The sequence below is a fragment of the Mesoplodon bidens genome (genome assembly GCF_964165515.1).
Source record: "Mesoplodon bidens genome assembly, chromosome: 5".
NCBI lineage: Eukaryota > Metazoa > Chordata > Mammalia > Artiodactyla > Ziphiidae > Mesoplodon > Mesoplodon bidens.
This window is the reverse complement of record NC_138161.1, coordinates 113640363-113658775: the sequence shown is the minus strand read 5'-3', so window position 1 is coordinate 113658775 and position 18413 is coordinate 113640363. Positions and strand designations below refer to the sequence as shown.

The 18413-nt window shown below is 46.6% G+C and overlaps 1 protein-coding gene across 2 annotated transcripts in view; it reads left to right on the top strand.

Annotated features, from left to right (window-relative positions):
• Positions 1-8836: 8836 nt before the first annotated feature.
• LOC308618181 (kalirin-like) overlaps positions 8837-18413 on the top strand; it is a gene marked incomplete at its 3' end in the record, with an annotated part of 111949 nt that continues 102372 nt past the window's right edge. For both annotated transcript variants that reach the window (XM_081235677.1, XM_081235676.1), the window contains exon 1: positions 8837-9704. In XM_081235677.1, coding sequence (XP_081091803.1) covers positions 9620-9704 — 85 coding nt within the window. In that variant the 5' untranslated portion in view covers positions 8837-9619. The remainder of the gene's footprint in view (positions 9705-18413) is intronic.

The window sequence follows — 18413 nt, the reverse complement described above, 5'->3', positions numbered from 1 at the left end:
GGACCCTTTCTGCAGTCTATCAACAGCAGGTCCATCTGGCTCTATGATTTCCCAAGAAATAATGGTTTACTCCTCTCTTCTTTCTTTTTTCTTCTACCCAGTGGGTAGAGATTATATATGATATATTTAAGCTGAAAATTCAACTTATTCCCCGGCTTGTACCTCTCAATGCCCTGTTCTTTCAGTGATTAACTCTGGTTGTTAAAGGTAACATTCCCACCACGCCATAGAGATGGGCCAACCTATGTGAGGAGGGCTGTGCTGAGATGTTGAATGTTGGGCTGGGCATGAAGGTGTCCTTCCTCAATTCAAAGAGGAGAAGGGCATAGGGCAGTTTTGTAAAAACTGCCTTATTTTATTTTTAATTGAATTTCTTCCACTTACCTGTCTATGTTAGGATGGGCCAGAGATGGCTCAATAGTTATTGACCAACTGGAAGCCCTCCCAGGACAGTTTCAGGAAGAGGGAGATATAGGTGCCCTCCAGTCCACACTCTTCCCTCCTTTTTTTCCATTTAAGACTAAGGGAGCAACAAAGACACTTAGAAATGGCCCCAAGACTACTTTGTTCTGGGTGAGATGTCCTGCCTAGGACCAGCTACCATCTTTCTGATACTATTTAGGACATCAAAGGGCTTGGAATCAAGGCCTCAAATAGGAAAATGTCAGGCCAGGCCACATCCTCCTTTAAGTAGACCCCAGTGCAGTGCTGCCTCCAAGAAGGACTGGCACAGGAGGAGATGTTGCATTATCAAGAGAAGGAACTGATGACTCTGAGGCCCCCTGCAGAGATCCTGCCCCTCTCCTTTTTGTAGCTGGCCTGCTGAGACTTAGCTCATGCCAAACACCTGTTTCAACAGCACTTTCATGCCTCCTGGTGTCCACTGTAAATCTGTGAAATCTGCATGAGGATGATGCATCCAGAGAGGAGGGAGGGTGAGGCTTAAATAGCATCTTTGCTCCTCGGAGCCTCGTGAGCAAGCTCAGAGCTGGTGGAGCTCAGAGCTAAAATGAGAGCCTCGGATTCAATCCTAGAGAGAAGAGGTTACCACTGATGGTGCTTGCCTAGGAGAAGCTGGGGATAGATGACGGAGAGGAGGTCACTCCAGAAAACAGAACTTTCCCCAAAGAGAAGATGATGCAGTTTTCTTTTACTAGAGCTAGCTAAGCTGAAACCACTTTCCCCCCAAAAGAGCAGGGGACCCAGAAATGACATGCACTGGATGTGGCTTGGGAAGCAGAGAAGGAGTGACAGTGGTCTCATAGCTGGGGGTGTGCCCACCCTATCTGCTTAGGGAAGGTCACAGGTGAGAGGATCGTAAAGGTCGTGAGGAGCAGCCCTTACAGGCCTCGGCCTCAGGAGCTCTCAGTGGCAGAATTCTGATGCTGCTTGGCCAGCCAGTGTCAGGATCCTCCTCAGGCCACCTCAGTGCCTTCCCCTGTGTCACTCAGACCTTGAAAACAGCTACGCCTCCTCCAGGACCCTTGTAGGATTGAAACTGCAGTCTGAACCTAAACTCTGCGGCATGTATGAGGAGTGCTTCCGTCTGCAAGTCTTGCCATGTTTCACACCAGCTCCCTGCCCACCAGCAGCAGAGAGGCTGTCCCCTCATGGACCAGCCTGCTCCTTTTCTTGTACTTGCCTTTGGGATAGGACTGGGCTGCCTAGTTTCCCCACAATTGTCCCCCAGCCCCAGCCAGGAACGCTGATTCTGATACCACGTCCACTTGCCTTGCTCTCCACAAGGCCCTGAAGGCCACAGGAGGTATGGGTGCCTACTTTTGTACACAGGTGGGCACGTAGATAATTACCATTGCTGGCTCCCGGCTGCAGGGGGAGGCCTGGGCTCAGCTCAAACAGTCCATAGCCCCTGTCTCACTTGAAGTAATAACCAAGTCCCTTCTGTGGCTGCAAGGAGGCTCCTGCAGAACCTGCCCCAGAGCCTCTTCTCTGACTTCATCTCCTCTGTCTTAGTTTCCTTCTGCTGCTATAACAAATTACCACAGACTTAGTGGCTTCAAACAACGCACGTTTATTCTCTTATAGTTGTGTAGGTTAGAAGTCCAACATGGGCTCTAGGGAAGAGGCTGTTTCCTCACCTTTTCCAGCTTCTAGAGGCCAGCTGCATTCCTTGGCTCATGGCCCCTTCCTCCATCTTCAAAGCCAGCAACGTTGCATCCCTCTAGTCCTTCTTCCAAAGTCACATCTCCTTCTGACAACAGTGGGAAAGGTTCTCTGCTCTTAAGGACTCGTTTGATTACATTGTGCTCACCTGGATAATCCAGGATACCCTCCCCATCCCAAGGTCCTTAATCACATCTGCAAAGTCCCTTTTTCTGTGCAAGGTGACCTATTTACAGTTTCTGAGGCTTAGGGTGTGGACATCCTTGTGGGGAGGGGCATATTTTTCCTACCAAATCCTACCACCTCCTGACCAGCCTGCCTGACTGAACTCTTCCCCAGTTGAGCCAGACACTCTGCTATGCAGCACCCACGCCTTCCGTTCCCTCTGCCTGGAACAGTCCAGGTCCTCAGATGCCTGGACCGCTGTCACCACAGTTCCTTCACATCTCTGCTTGAATGTCACCTGATGAGAGACGTCTTCCCTCACTCCCACCCTCTTCCATCCCACTGTGTACCCCTTTTCCTGTTTTACTCTTCCTCATTGCAATTATGGCGCTACAGGGCATCTTTATTAACGTTTATTGTCTATTCCCCATACTGCCCCCGCCCTAGATTTCCTGTACAAGTGCAGGGATTTTGTCTAGTTTGTTCATTACTCTGTCCCTGGTATCAAGAACAGTAGCTGGCATAAAAGAAGTTACTAGTAAATATTTATAGGAAGGAAGGGAGAGAGGGAAGAAAAGGAAGGAAGAAGGAGGGAGGGAGGGGAAGAGAAAGGACCGTGAATCAAAGACCCCTGAGAGAGTTCATGTGTGAAGGGCAAGGCTCAGTGTGTCCTCCATCCCCTGGGAACTGTAGAGGAAACCGGCCAAAGCTTTCTCAGGGGAGCCTGAGGATGGGGATAGGGAATGATGTTCTGATGCTAGGAGTTCTGAGTGAGAAAGTCTTTGAAATCCTGCTTCCTGGGAAATCTTCTCTGGGGACACATGGGTTAAGCACCTCTCATTTATCTGGAATGGTTGAAAGCTCAGAACTATAAGGATGGGCAGTGTCTTCCACGTTCCCTCCTATTAATGAAATCTTCCTTAAACTGACCTGAGTTACATCAAGGCAAAATCCACTTTGCATTCAATGTGTCGCCTGTGGGAGGGGAGGGGGCAATGACAGTTGGAATGAAAATAGCATCCCTCATAATGGACACTTAGCAACGGCAAGCCTTCCCAAATTGGAACTCAGAGTGATAGACGGGCACTTCTTACTGTCCGAGTTTGGGAACACTTTGACCTACTTAGAAGTGAACGTTTTTGGAAGCAGATAAACCTGGAGTGGTTTGTTTTTAGCAACTCCAGCTGCAGTCATCTCTCACTTTGATAAATAGCTTGTCTCCTCCTGAGCTCGGATCTCCAGGAACCCGTCCTGGCTGCCCACAGATCCACCCCAGAAGAGCATGAGCACTGGTTGTTCTGGGGGAGACACCCGGGTCCTTTGTGCAACCCCACAGCCTTTTCAGCATCGCCTGGACTACCCTTACCTGGGGCTTGGTTCAGTCCAGAGGGTGATCAGGCATACTTCCTTCCTGAAAAACAGAGGGTGTTGGCAGGGCCAGCCGAGGCTAAGCTTTTTGAGCATAAGTGAGACAGCCAGAAGGAGGCAGACACTTGTCAGCTGGGCAGGCAGAGAGGGAGCGAGGGACACCTTTACAGGGCATAGCTGAAGACAGATTGGACGAGCTCAGTGGTGGTTTAGTCCTTGGAGTCTGGGAGCTGTCGCTAGGTGGATGGAGGCACCCACGGGGCCAGCAGGCATGCAGTGGTTAGACCACACTAAACAGGTATAGTTAGGAGAAGAGATTACTATGCATAACGCTGGCCATTATGCTTTCCTGTAGACATTACTATTAAAATAACACATATAACCTGGGAATGGTTGTCCACATGGACGTTATACAATTTTGAAAGACGTGTTTGGAGTTCTAATTAAATATAGAAGCAATGTACAAATTGCACCTCCTTTCTTTTAATAAGTGTTTCTGGTCACTGGTAATTATTATTCTTCACACAAGGATGAAACCTCTACTTTATGTCCAGTCTTGGTCTGCCTCCAGTTTCCCTTTTCTGCCACACAAAAATTGAACCAACTGCTTTCCTAGAACTCACCTTGTTCTTCTTTGTCTTTACTCAGGGAACAGTCTTATTCAATTTCTGTTTCTCATATAATTTTCCCATTATAAATTCTCATATACAGGTTAACTTAGTGACTTGCAGATAGTAGATATTCAAAAACCAACTCTTTGTTGTATAAATGATCAGTACTTGACAAGAACCTCAGAGTTTTAAGCCACAGTCAGAAATGGAGGCCAGGACAGGATAATATGGGGAAAATTATGAACCACCCTGGTATCCGCCATCAGGCAGTTCACAGGCCAGAAATCTACACAGGGAAGATGAGGGTTAAGGAGCGTGCGGTTAGTAACCAGAGAGCGTCGCGGGTCATGGGAGGATGTCAGAGTCTGAGAAAGTGAAAACATTTGAGTCTAGGTGCTCCCTAAACTCTGTAGGTACCACGCAGGAAGTAATCCCAGAGTCCCAAGGTCCATGGTCCTTTGCCCTGACTTCTTACTAAAATCACATGCAGAGCTTTTTACAAACTCTAGATGGGAATCTGGATCAGAATCTGGGAGTGGGTGCTGGAAGAGAGATGTACTGCTGGAGGAAAAGGCAGGTAAGTGACCGGTTGGGGTGGAGCTGCCCACAGTCCCCAGAAACGACGCCCACAGCCCTCACCTGGCATGTTCTGGAGAAGGCGTGTACTGTACTTGTCGCTGTAGGAAGGTTCTCACAGGAATCTCTAGGCCTGAGTTGCGGCACAGTTGCTATTGCCTTCTGTCTCTGGGCTGAGCTCTCAATAAGAAATCTGGATAAATGTGATTTTGAAAAACTCAGTTCCTGTAAATCTGAGGAGAATAATTCTAAAGGACAAAATTGGACACATGTCTGTTGGTGAAAAGGGCAGATGCCTGAGGTCATGGTCCAGCATTCCTGAAGCCTGTGGCTAACTTGGGGGGAGAGGGCAGACCCACTAGTCCCTGGTACCAAGCCCAGCATTGTGGTATACTGGGCCCAGTATGTGTGCAGCCTGAGACCAGCAGGAATTCTTTGGGGTCCACTGTTGTGGGAAATGGAGATGAGATAAAATGGACACACCGGTAGGCAGAGAGCCTAATTCATGTAAGATAGACTTGGACTGGAAGCATAACTGAAGACAAACTGTCAAAAATAAGAATAAGATTCAACCACCTGTTTGGAAATTAGGAACACTCCAAAGATATTGCTGTAGCTCAGAAGTTCTTAACCTGAACTTTGGGAGTGGGTGGAGTGGAGTTTGAAAACCTTGAGATTATAGAGGTTCCGCTGCCTTATACAAAAGATGTTTACTTGGGGGGCTCAGATAAGGTCCAGGGATAGATAAGACCTTGGAGGAAAAGTGTATTCAGGTGATGGCATCAAACCTCACACACAACCCGCTACCTCTCTCTCATTTCATCTCTTTCCTCCATGTTGGCTTTATTCTCAGGCAGCTTCTGCTTATGTAGTTATGGCAGGATGGCCTCCAGCTGCTTTACATTAACACTCCACCAACTTAGAAATCTTCTGGGAAGGGATTGCTGCTTTCCCAGTAGTTCTTGCTAAGGTCTTCCAGTTTATTGTCATTGGCTGAAACTGGGTCATGTGCTAAATCTGAACCAGTCCCTGTGGCTGGCTGGCCGAGCCCAGGTCATGGGCCCATCCTTAGAGTGGAGGGTGGACAGAGGGAGAATGTCAGCTACATCCACAAACATGGTCTGAGAATGGAGGAGAGCTGGTTCCTCAAAGAAAACTCAAGGTGCTATAACAAAAAGAAGGGGGTGTGGATTACCAACAGATGGAGAGACTTTGCTAACTAATGGTTCTCCAAGTGTGGCCCCTGCACCAACCACATCAACGTCACCTGGAAACTTGTAGAAATGCAAATCCTCAGGCCCCACCCCAGACCTACTAAATCAGAGAGTCTGGGATCGGGCCCAGTAATCTGTGTTTGAACTCACTATCCAGGTAATTCTGATGCACACTCAAGTTTGAGAACCAGCACACCATACCAATGGTTCTCAAACTGTGCTGCATCTTACAAACACCTGAGGAACTTTAAAAAATACTGATGCCCAGCCTCACCCAAAGGGGCATTAATCTGAATCTTGAGAGGGTTGGAGGGAGGAAGACCCAGGCATCAATGGTTCTTAAACTTGGTTCCACCCTGGAATCACCTGGAGAACCTTAAAAAAAAAAAAATCGAATACCTAGAATTTAGAAAATCTTCCCTGATGATTCTATTAAGCATCTGTGTTTAAAAACCATTTCCCTACCATCCCCTCCAAATTGTCCTGAGGACAATTACAACATCTAGATGTAAGTTAGAGGATTCAGGCACCTATTTTCTTAAATCTCTCAACTCAAAACTTGGTCAAATATCTGACATTGATTCCCTTCTCTTTCACGTTCCTGTTGAACCTGTCCTAGTGGCTAGCTCCACAAGGACTGGGATTGTTTTTGTTCGTGAATGTAGACCCAGTGCCTAGAACAGAGCCTGGCATATAGTAGGCAGTCAGTAAGTGTTTGCTGAGTTAATGAATTGGCCTGAAATCAGTCAGTGTCCCAGTAGTGTTCAAGACTTCCTCGCTGGGTTGTAGACATCACTGGTATCATTCTGGAAGGCACACGAGGATGGCAGTGGGACTCTTGGGTTATTGATGCCTAACCAGTCTCCAAAATGTGCTGACCATATCAATTCAAGATGGGTAGGTGTTCCTAATGGTTTTATGCCTTTAAGTTGACAGTAGGATGGATTCCTGGGTTATAATAAGGACCAATGGAAACATGCCTGATGGATCCTTTTCATGGAGACTAAGACTACTTTAGAGTCTACTTGTACTCTGATTTTTTTGAAGTATAGTTATACAATATTATATAAATTACAGGTGTACAACACAGTGATTCACAATTTTTAAAGGCTGTACTCCATTTATAGTTGTTATAAAATATTTGCTATATTCTCTTTGTTGTACAATATATCCTCATAGCTTATTTTTTACCTAATAGTTTCCAGTACTCTGATTTCTGAAGCAAGGGCTGAATCTTCCTCAGACATCTAATTCAAGACGGTTTCTACACGATGATGTTGTCAGCCTCTTGTCAAAGATTATGATGGAAAGATGATCCAGTGTCACTTAAACACAAAGGCCCACAGGAAGGTTTAAGTAAAAAAGGAACTGGTTACTCACCAAGCAACTTCGAAGCATTTTTGAATTCCTATCAGAGTGCCCCAAAAGTATTCAAGGAGGTGGATTGGGTGGGTAAACCAAATATGGACTCTTGTATCATAGCATCCAGACAGTGGATCACAGGCAAACAAAGTTCACTTTTCGAAGGGCTGAAGGTACTGGCCATTTTCTGCTCTGGGCTTGCAAGAACAGCAAAATGGGTGTTATATTTGGTGATATAGAAGAGAGAACTAGACAACAGTACTGGTTGCCACATCCTGCAGTAATTCAAGCTGTCAAGATGAGACTGACCAATAGGATGATAAGTGAATTCAGGAATCTGGGGTGTGGGCTGCATGAGCAATTTGAACTTTCATTTCGCTGTTTCATACGTGGAGCACCAGGGGTACATTTCCTTGCTCGACAGTGAGATTCTTATAGAACACTTGCCAGGAGGGGCCATCATGGAGATGGCAGTGGTAGAACTAGAAGTTAGATTTTGACTTTGGGTTCTGCTCTTCCTACATGGTGAAGCTTTTTAGAGTTTCTCTTTAGAGTTAAACCATCGAAGCCTCATCATCATTCATTCATTTCGTTTCTTCAGATTTAAAAGAGGACCCTACCTTATAAGGTTTTTTGGTGTGGATAAATGACCTAATGTATTGAAGGCAACTAGGAAACTGCTTGGCACAAATAAATGCTCGATAAGTGCTAGCTGTTGTTACTCATGAAGCTGTGCTACTGTGTTTACTGAGCATCGACTGTGTTCCAACCATGTGGCAGGTGCTGCAACACAAATAAGGCCAAAACCTAAGCATGGTTCAAACTGAGAAAGGAAGCCCCAAATCCTAGTAACTCCTAAAATGTTGTCCTGTGGCTGTCTTTCTTCCAGGTGGGAATTGAGTAATCAAGCTTCTGGTTTTTATCCCTCTCACAAACTCCCCCCCCCTTTTTTTTTCCTGATGAATGGGCTACTTTGAGTGCTGTATGTTTCCAGCCATCCCTTTTCCTAAATCTGGACACAAAGGAATGGGAGAGATGCTTTGTGAGTGATTAACGCAGTAGTTCATGGGAAGATCCAGTTGGTGTGGTGCCGGTGGGCTTCTTGCGGGGGGGGGGTCGGGGGGATGTGAGCTTGACCTTGAAATATGAAAAGACTTAAAAAGGAAACAGATAGGGATTTTTTTTTTTTTTTTTTTTTTTTTTGTGGTACGCGGGCCTCTCACTGTTGTGGCGTCTCCCGTTGCGGAGCACAGGCTCCGGATGCACAGGCTCAGCAGCCATGGCTCACGGGCCCAGCCGCTCCGCGGCATGTGGGATCTTTGCGGACCGGGGCACGAACCCGTGTCCCCTGCATCGGCAGGCGGACTCTCAACCACTGCGCCACCAGGGAAGCCCCGGGAATTTTTTTTTCTTTCTTTTATTTTTTAAATGAGGAAACTGAAGATCAAAAAAGTGAAATGACTCACCTAAGGTCAGACAGCTACTAGGTGACAAAACAGCTTTGAACTTCCGTCTTTCCGGATACTGAGCTTTCCCACGACATCATTACCACACCGGAGCCGATAAAAAGGGGAGGCACAATTATCGTTATTAGCCTTAAATATTAAAAAGAAGGAACAAAAAGCGTAGGTGAAGGTGTTTTCAACACAGAAGGGGCTGTCCATGTTCGGAGGCTGAGGAGAAGGAGGGGGTGAACCTGTCAGAGAAAAAGCACTATTGAGTCTCGAACCTTCTAAATCTGCTTCTCTCCCACCTCTTTGGCCTCATCGGATTGCGGATTTTAAGCCAGAGCTGACTGTGGCGGCCTTTGAGGAGAGGGAGCTGCACTAAAGGGGAAGCACCTGTTTTGCGCCGAGGGTTGTGTACGCTCCTCCTCCCCGTGCATGCCCCGTGCCGGCGGCCAGAGCGGCCTTGCATAAGGCTCTGGGCCACGCTGCCGGCGGGACTCGGGCAAACAGCTGGACTTTGGAACTCCGCCCCCAGCGCCGCCCTCCCCGCCGGCCCCTCCCCTTCTCCCCAAGGTGGCCCTAGCTCCCAGAAAGTCGGAGTCGTTGCCGCGGTGCGGGAGAGGAGGGCGGGAAGGGACGGCCGAGGTTGCGAGCTGGCTCCGGGGCCGCGGGGCCGCGGTGGCCTGCCTGCTGCGCTCCCACAGCGGCGGGCACCCCGGGCCATGAGGGAGCGCTGGGGCCGCGCGGCAACATGAAGGGCGGCGACCGCGCGTACACCCGAGGTCCCTCTTTGGGGTGGTTCTTGGCGAAGTGCTGCTGTTGCTTCCCGTGCAGAGGTGAGTGGCTGTCGGTGCTGCTCCTTCTTTTTAGGCAGAGACCGGGCAAGCTGAGTATGGGGTCGGGGGGAGTAGACCGTGGTCTGGGGAAAATGCGGGTGGGGAGGGGAGCACGGCAAAGGGAGGGTTTGCTCCCAACTGTGTTCATTGCAGTTTCTGCGGCACGAAGCGGGTCGCTCGCTCTCCACTCTCAAGGAGCTTCTGACTTGGATGCGGAGCTGAAGTTTGGGAGCTCAGTTACTTACCGGCGACTTTGGATGCTGGGCTCCAGCCTGCAGAGGGGTTGGGGCGCGGTTGCGAGGGAGAGGGAGAGGCCACTCGGAGCTCTGGGCGTCCCTGTAGTGGCAGAGTCACACTTTCGTGCTCTCATTTACATATGGACCTCATCCGCGGGGTTAACAGATGACTCTTAGCTATAGGAATGTGTTTGACACTTGTCTCTACACCAGGAACTATTTTTGCCAAGTGACAACTTTCTTTGGGGACTAGAGCGGGCTTTTCTCTGCCTGGGCTTTGGCAGGTCAGCGTGGGTCTGCAGCTCTGGGCCGGAGCTTGGCTCATTAATTAACCAAGAACTCTATGTACCCAGTTAGGACTGTATTTAATTAGTCTGCTAATTTTAGTGTTGTCGAGAAGACTTGCAGGAAGCAACTAATTTCCCCAAAATCAGCCTGCAAAGCACGATGGTGAGAAGGATGACAGAAGGAAAGTGTAGCCTATCCTGAAAAAGAAATCGAGCCCTTCCTAGACAGAGTTAACAGATGTTCCTAACACAGTTCATGTCACTTTAACACCTCAGCTTGGAGGGTGGGAGAGATTCTGTTTCTGTGTGGTTAGAAGTGAGAATATAGGCTCTCACTTGGCATAAGCCTTTTTAAAATTTCACCTGTTGGGTGTCTCGCCTCCACCCCTATTTGCAATGCCCCAGTCTCCTTACCCATCCTCGCCTAACGAGTCCTGATGGAACTCTCTGGGAGTTACTGGTGAATAAACTTCATCCAAGTGACCACCGCGTCCTCTGTGCTCACCCCACACATAGCTCTGACAAATTCTCCATCCTAAGCAGGTAGGAGACTACGAAAACTAATTAAATCTGAAGGACCTTTCCCCAAGTCATTAAGGTTCATAATCTCAGCGTCAGATTCTCTCAATCCTGCATTTAATTAGAATAGCTTGGAACTGAGTAGTAGCTAACTCTCAAAATCAGAATTCAGAGGGAGAAGGAATTTTAACAGGCCAGGGACCCTCACAAAAATCCAAGCCTTGTTCAGAAACATTCAGAACCAAGGCTGGGAACTGAAGCAAGGGGGTATTAAAAGGGAGAGGAAGCAGGAAATGGCCAAAGGGAATCCGAGTGGGTGGGTTTGCGCTGCAGGCTGGGCTGCTTTCATGGTGAAGGGTTTCCAAGCAGGATTTCTTGGGAGTCCATTTCCTGTCCCAAGGCAGAATTTGGGAACGTAGGCGGTGCTTAGCTAAAGGCCCTGCAGCTGCCTCCTTGAGTCCAGATGTGCGGCAGCCGCAGCTCCCTTACAGAGTAATTCTCCAGGGGTCTCTCAGCCTTTGCTTTGTTTGTGAATTGCCCTGGCGGGCCCTCCGTGTGGCAGTGAGAGGAGGGGGCAGGGAGCCCCCTTGGGGTGCCTGCTGGGTCACCTCCTGTCTGCAGGACTGGGAAAGCGGCGGCTGCAGGCTCTGTGGCTTGCTGGGGCCGGGGTGGGGAGAGTGTTGCTGGAGCCAGAGCTGGAGGACACCATCGCCTCTCAGCTGAAGACAGAGGGAGGCAAAAGGCCCAAGCAGTGAAAGCAGCTTAAAAGGGAGAAGGAGGGTAACAAAGGTGGGTGCCTCTTGCCTTCTCCCTCTTTAGTCCTTATTCTTTGCCACATCTGAAACATGTGAAGATGGAAAACTGGGGCTCCAATCTGAGAAAGATGGTGGGGGACATGACCTAGCCACCCTTCCCAGAGCCCCTGGCAGCCGCTGGGCAGGCTGATGTGTCTGAGGTGTTGGACACTGCCCGGGGGCTCCCTGAGTCTGCTCTAACAGCAAGGAGAGCTCAGAGTCCCCACCCAGCCCGAAGGCATATATTCGAAGCAGACTGAAAAGATAATGTCTTGTACTGAGCTTGAATGCATTGTCCAGAGCCCCAGAACTCCATAGGAAGAAGCTTGCCCCAACTGCAACACAGGGAAGGGCTCGGGCGAGAGTCTGAGAGGCTGATGGGAGTGCAGGGCATCTACACCAGGGACAGTTGGCCTCCCTTTTCAGTTAAACCAGTTCCTCTGGTTGTACAGATGACTGTGAAGCTAATGGTTTAGAACTCACGACTATGGTTCCTGAGTCAAGGGGCCTTGACTAAGTGGCTTCCAGTCACTCAGCATTTAAAGGACACCTCCTTCTAAAGTCTGGGACAAAGGAACCAAGAGGAAGTGGAATGTTCTGGTTATTTTTGACACAAAGCTAAGCTATCCTGGACTTGCTCTGGTGAATCCTAAGTGGTTGTAATTGTTAACCCTAGGGTAAGAGTCAAGGATTTAGTGACGTACCTTTGTGGCCTTTAAAGATCATATTTGAGAAAAATATGGACGCAGTTAGTGGAGCTTGTCTTTGGATTTGGAAAAGTGAGGGAGGCAACCCTCTTGTGTTCTTCTGTTCCAGTTTTTGGTTCTGTTGAGTATGGGTGTGGCAAAGGGGTTTGATGAAAGATGACCTTCCTTCTGTACCTTGAAATAAGTATTGAAGGGCAGGAAAACTGAAAACCAAGGGTAGAACAGAAATAGAGATGGATGAGAAGGAAAGGACAGCAAATACATTTATAACTGCCTTTTTGGAAGTGAAAAATAGCCAAACATGAAATAGTGGCATGTGTGTGTGTCTGAAGGGTGATTGATCACTGATGCCGCGCTCTGTGGGAAGTTTCAGGATTTCTTTGGCTACTTTGACTTTCCTCTATACCTGAAGAAGTGGGTCCATTCTGGATTCTTCTGCAGTGATCTTACAATTTTAAAAAGCAGCTTGTTTCCGAGTGACAAAAAGGATTTCAAGTCACCTGGAGGGTTGCTAAGTCACGTGCTACAGACCAGACTTTGTGACTTCTTAGATCATGGAGCCTAGAGAGTTTTCAGACCTTGATATTTGGAAGCCAGTTTTAGAGCCTTTAATTTTCTAGTCAATTAACTTTGGGTATATGGACAAAAGTCCCTTCTTGGAAACCTTTCCTGACTGCTGCCTTCCTCTGCTTCTCCACAGTGCGCATGGCATTTATTTATACTTGCTTACTGTTGTATCATTGTCCTTGCCTCTCGAGCCCATGTACCACCACATCTCCCCATTTGTACTGTGAGACGGTACCTGGTTCAGAAGACTGTCTCAGAAGTGAAGAGAAATAAGGGTGGCGACTTATCCAGGCCGAGTAAGCTCACAGGAGAGGTGCTGGGATCACAGTCCCATGGCTCTTTCGCCACAGGGGCGATTGGGGCTGACATCACAGGGTATGGGTAAGAGTTATGGGGGTTTACAGGGCATCCCAAGTCATCCTTATCTATAATTTCTTTTTTTCCCCCCCTACATTTCCCCAGAATCACTAAGCAGGAATCTTATGATTGGATGTGAATATTCCTTCTTTGGCCCATGAATTAATACAGCTCATTTTATAAACTGAATTTAATGTGTGAAACCATGACACCAAGTTCCTTTAGAAAGGTGTTGGTAACCTCAGAGAGGAACAAAAGTGACATTCACTTTTGTTTACTTTAGTTAACCACCCAAGGGTCAGAGAAGCCTTGGGGCCTTGAGGTATACATCCCTTTTTATTTCTTTATCTTCCAGGAAGTGCCTTTACCACTATGAAAACTGAACTGACCATTTAGCATGTATGTTTGTCCATCATATCTCTCGATTTTCTCTGCCTCCCAGGGATATACCTTAACCTGGGGAGAATTTCCACACATACGTACTGTTGCCAACCTAGATCTTATGGTTTTTTTCCCATACCTGATTCTCTGACTAGTGGGTAGTAACAAGAATATCAATTATTCCCTGCCTTCCAGTCATAATGTAGCCTAGTAGAAATAGGAGTATATGGATTTGGTTGGGGTGGAGGAGATTGGAAGTGGAAGCCAAATGTCCTCTTCTGGTTCAACTATGGGTCCAACAATCACTGATCGTGCTGTAGGCATGTTGTCACCCCAGGGATTCCATGTGCTACAGGTTGGTAAGTCCTAACCTGAGATAAAAAGATAAAAACTCAGACTCTGTGTTTTTATTCAAAATAAAAGGTTTTTGGGTTTGTTTTGTTTTTTCTAAAGTGAACATGGGGGATTCACTTCGGAGCCCCAAAATGCTGTAAGCCTACCTTAGTCTGGAGCAGTGTTTTTGGTATTCTCCTTAATGAAGTTCCTCTTGAATCTCGGGGCTTCTCTTCTGCCCTAAAAAGACTCCGCATCCTTTTGAAGTGCTTCTCCTTTTCAGTGAATGTGAGTGGCTGCATGGCCTGCCCTCTCCTTCAGACCAAGGCCCAGCTTTTCCATGCCCTAGAAAGAGCATGGGTCTAAAAGCTGCGGGGGGGCTTCTCAAGCAGAAGGGGCTATACCATGGGAAGTTAGAACTGGAAGCAATCTTAGAGATTATTTAATAGATCTTTTTTTCTACAGGAGGAAACTGAGATCCAGCCATTTAGTAGCAGAGTCAGACCTAGAGCCCTTTTCCAGTGTTCTTTCTGCGACTCCATTTTTGTCTTCCTGGGCATGCAGTTTCTCTTACTCTAGACAAAGGCACGGCTGGCCCAAATTAGAAGGGTAGAGGCTGACCCCAAGCTGGAACTTGGGTGTTAACTGTGGAATCATCTGTGGTTCTGGGGGGTGATTGCATTGCCTGGAGCCAGTGAGATCTGGACCTCCCTGTTCTGCCTTCAGTGGCTGTTCTGTCCCAAGACCACAGAAGGCAGTGACCGCAGTCACACCTCTGTCTTTCCCAGAGCAGCTTCTGCACATTGTTCTTAGTAAATATCTGTCCATGTTTTCCCCTCTGGTTCAATTTAATTCCAAAGGCCCCTTTCCCCCGCTTTCTTTCTTGTCTCTTTTCATGAAATGTACCCTTTCAGGTGGAAATGAATCAATGAAATGCATTCCTATCATTCCGTTTTTGGAAGTCACTGGTGTTTATGTAACACACAGTGTTTTAATCCATTTGACAAATGTTTATGTGCTGACTGCCTGCCAGCCCTGCGCTGGATACTGGGGGAGAATGGATGGGAATCATAATGGCACTGACCCCATTGGGCTGCTGTGAGGATTAGTTAAGGCAATGTATGTAAAGGGCTTAGCGTAGCACCAGGCATATAAAGTGCTTTAAAAAGGTTAGCTACTAACAGTAGTTGGAATACGAAACATAGAACCCATACTCAGGGGACTCACAGCTAAATATCTGTGGGTCTTCTAGGTGGTAATGCTGCAAATCTACATTCCTAAGCAATTTAATGGTCTTGGTTCAAACCATTGTCATCTGTGCCTCAGTGCTGTAGAGTTGCCACTGTGGGGAAAGAAAGCTTGTGATCTATAAGTACGATAGGGATTTCCTTTTTCTTAATTAAACCAATTAAAGATTTTTTAAATATACAATGCTTCTAGTGTTATAATCACTGTGGTTATATAAAAGAACATCTGAGAGAAGGTACTGGCAAGATACCCTAAGCATCCTCGAGTTACTCTTCTCTGAGGGGAAATACAATGTACAAGGATTGGAACATGGCTACACCAGGATTGAAGTTTAGGTCCTGAAAACCTATGTTATGTAAAAAGACATCACTTCCTGCCTGCCCCTTGACTTTGGCTAACAGTCTAATTGAGAGCCATTCTTCTGATCCCATCAGCCATCGTTTGTTGCACACCCTTCATTTGCACAGGTTTGCAGGTCCTCTTCAGGCTGTTTTTGCCTAGGTAAAAATCATGACCTGCCCACAGCAGCCCCCAAGGTTCTGGACATTCTCTGAGGTTTGGCCATTATCTTGTGTGTTCCTTGTGGTTGGGAAACATGGGTAGCTTGGCCCCCCTGCTTGGTCTATTCAGTGACTAATGGAGTTCCTCTTTTGAGGTTGACAGAACCTTCTGTGTTATACTTCCTGCAAGGAGGTGAGCCCTGGTTACACCTGCAGGGCAGCCAAGAGGCTGCCAGATTGGCTTTAGCCAGGTAAAGGAGCAAAGATCAGAGTTATGCAACAGGTCCTTTCACATTCTTCTTGCTTTACTGGAGACCATAGTGAGGAAACTGGCAAATTGAAAGGGAGGGAAACCCCCTCCGCTGCTCGGTTGAAACAGTACCTCATAAAACATCTCTGTATGCAGGTACTTGCTCTCCTTGGGGTGGGATTAGTTGTAGGCACCTGTTTGGTCTCTTACAGCACCTGGTGTGCAAAAGGCTCTCAGGACAGTCCCAGTTTCTGCTCTCCCACCATTAGCATCTCCATTATTGCCCCCAGGGAGAAAGGGATATTATCTTTCCCCATCCAAAAGAGAAGCAAGCCTCACTGTTAAAAAAAATTGCAAACACTTCACTTCTGCACAGATTTTGGATGTCAGGCTCACACCTGTGTACTGCCTCCTCATCTTCTTTCTCTGCTTCGAGCAGAAGTTCTCCAAGAGTGGTTAACACTGGAGAAATGGAAATGCAGATTCTTGGCCCCATTGACTCAAACTCCGGAGTGAGCCCCAGCAGTCTGTGTTTTAACAAGCCCTCCAGGAGGCTTAATATTTTTGGTTTGTTCTTTTCTCTCCTCTCCACCCTCCCCACCTTCCTCCTCCTTTCCCCTGGCTCCAGCAAGGGCGTCTGTGACCTGCTTCCTGGGGATTCTGCTTTGAGAAGTGGGGGAGGCCCTTACCACTCACTGTTACCTGCCAGGAGGGTCGGGGGTGACAGGGACGAGGTTGAAATTAGGAATCACCTACATCTTCCCTGAGCCCTTCAGCCCCCAGGGGCGAGTAAGGGTAGTTGTGGCATCGTTCTTCCCATTTAAGACTCCTTCCCTCTTGTGTTCATTTTCCTCAGACTCTTAAAAGGTAACTATGCTTGCTTCAGAAAAAAATCAAAAGTTAGGCAAACAAAAAAGACCATAAAAGCATAACTTTGTAGCATAATCCTTACTACCTCGTAACAACTACTTAATCACTTAATGTATCCTTTTCTATATGTTTACCCCTTTTAAAATAAATGGGTTCCTATTTATAAATATATTCTGCCTTAAAACATGATTTCACTTAATCTTCGGAACGTCTTTCCATAGAGATGCATTTCCAGGATCTTTTTAGTGGCTACAAAGGGTTTCGCTGTAGACAAGAATTGAACTTGACAATTGTTGGTACTGATTTAGTATAATGGCTAAAATTTGGTGAGAAGGGATGAGGAAGACCCCTGGGTTAAGCGATAGATCTTTCCAGAATCAGACTGTACAGGCAGATTCTGTCCTGGAGTTTACGAATCTCGACTCCTTACATCCCACCTTTCCTTTCCGTGAGGCATATTTCACCCCACGGGAGGGGTACGACTTACCCCTCTCCCCCGTGAGACCAGTGTGCACAGGGCTAGAGCTGTATGTTTTACCCCCTCAGCCTTTTCTTGCTTACGTGGTGTTAGGAATCTCCTCACTTCTGAGACTTCTAATTGTGCAGTTGCCTTCATGAGTAGGTCCAGGGATTTCTCTTTTTCTCTTTCTGAGACATGCCTCCAAAGATAGGTCATTTCAAAATTATTGTTACTGGGAAAGAGAGCCTTGGTTTTTTTTTTTTTGTCTGCCTAGCAAAATCATGCATAAACATTGGGAAAACATTTAAAAATACAGATAAATGAAAATAAAATCCCATTACCTAGAGAGAGCTATGTTAACATTTTAAATATATCATTTTATTTTTTTTCCATTTGTGTATTTTTTCCAGAAATAGGGTATAGTAGTGTTACAAACTTTTTTCTCCTAACATACTAAACAACTTCCACGACGTTTTTGTGGATGCATTTAGTGATAATGCCAGCTCAGCTCAGGTTGGGATTGTTAAATATTCAGTGGTTAAGCCATTGGTAGCTTGAAATCAGCCATGGTGGGAGTAGTTATACTAAGAATGTTACCAGACACCACAAATCAAGGTTTTTTGTTTTATTCAGAGAGCTGGTTTATCAACATACTACTAGGTACTCATTTTATCATGTGTAAATATGGTTTGTTTTTATTTTCAACCTCCCTATTTTTGGTTGTTTCTAATTTTGCTATTATCAACAGTATTGTAATGAGCATTCTTATAGTTAAGTCTTAACACACACCTATAATTACTTCCTGAGGATAAATCCCTTGAAGTGGAGGTCCTAAATGAAAGGACATCCCAAATTTCAAGACCTAGTTGTTGCCAGTTATCCCCAATTTTATACCCTTTGAAAGGAAGAGTGTACTGTTCTTTGTTTAAAGAGGATTTATGAGAAACATCCTCTGGGGCCAGGAATTTCATGTCTCTCCTATTGTTTACTTCTGTTTACATTTTCTGAATTAACTTAATTCTTTTTATATAACAAAATATGCTGGCTGAAAGCCTTTGATGCTTAAGCTACATACTGATAAGCAGAGTGTAAAAAAATTCATCTTGTGGGTTGTTCTGGATTGGAAGGCAATATATCATGATGATTAAGAGCTTGGACTCTGGGGCCAGAATGAGTTTGAATCCCAGTTCTGCCAGTTAC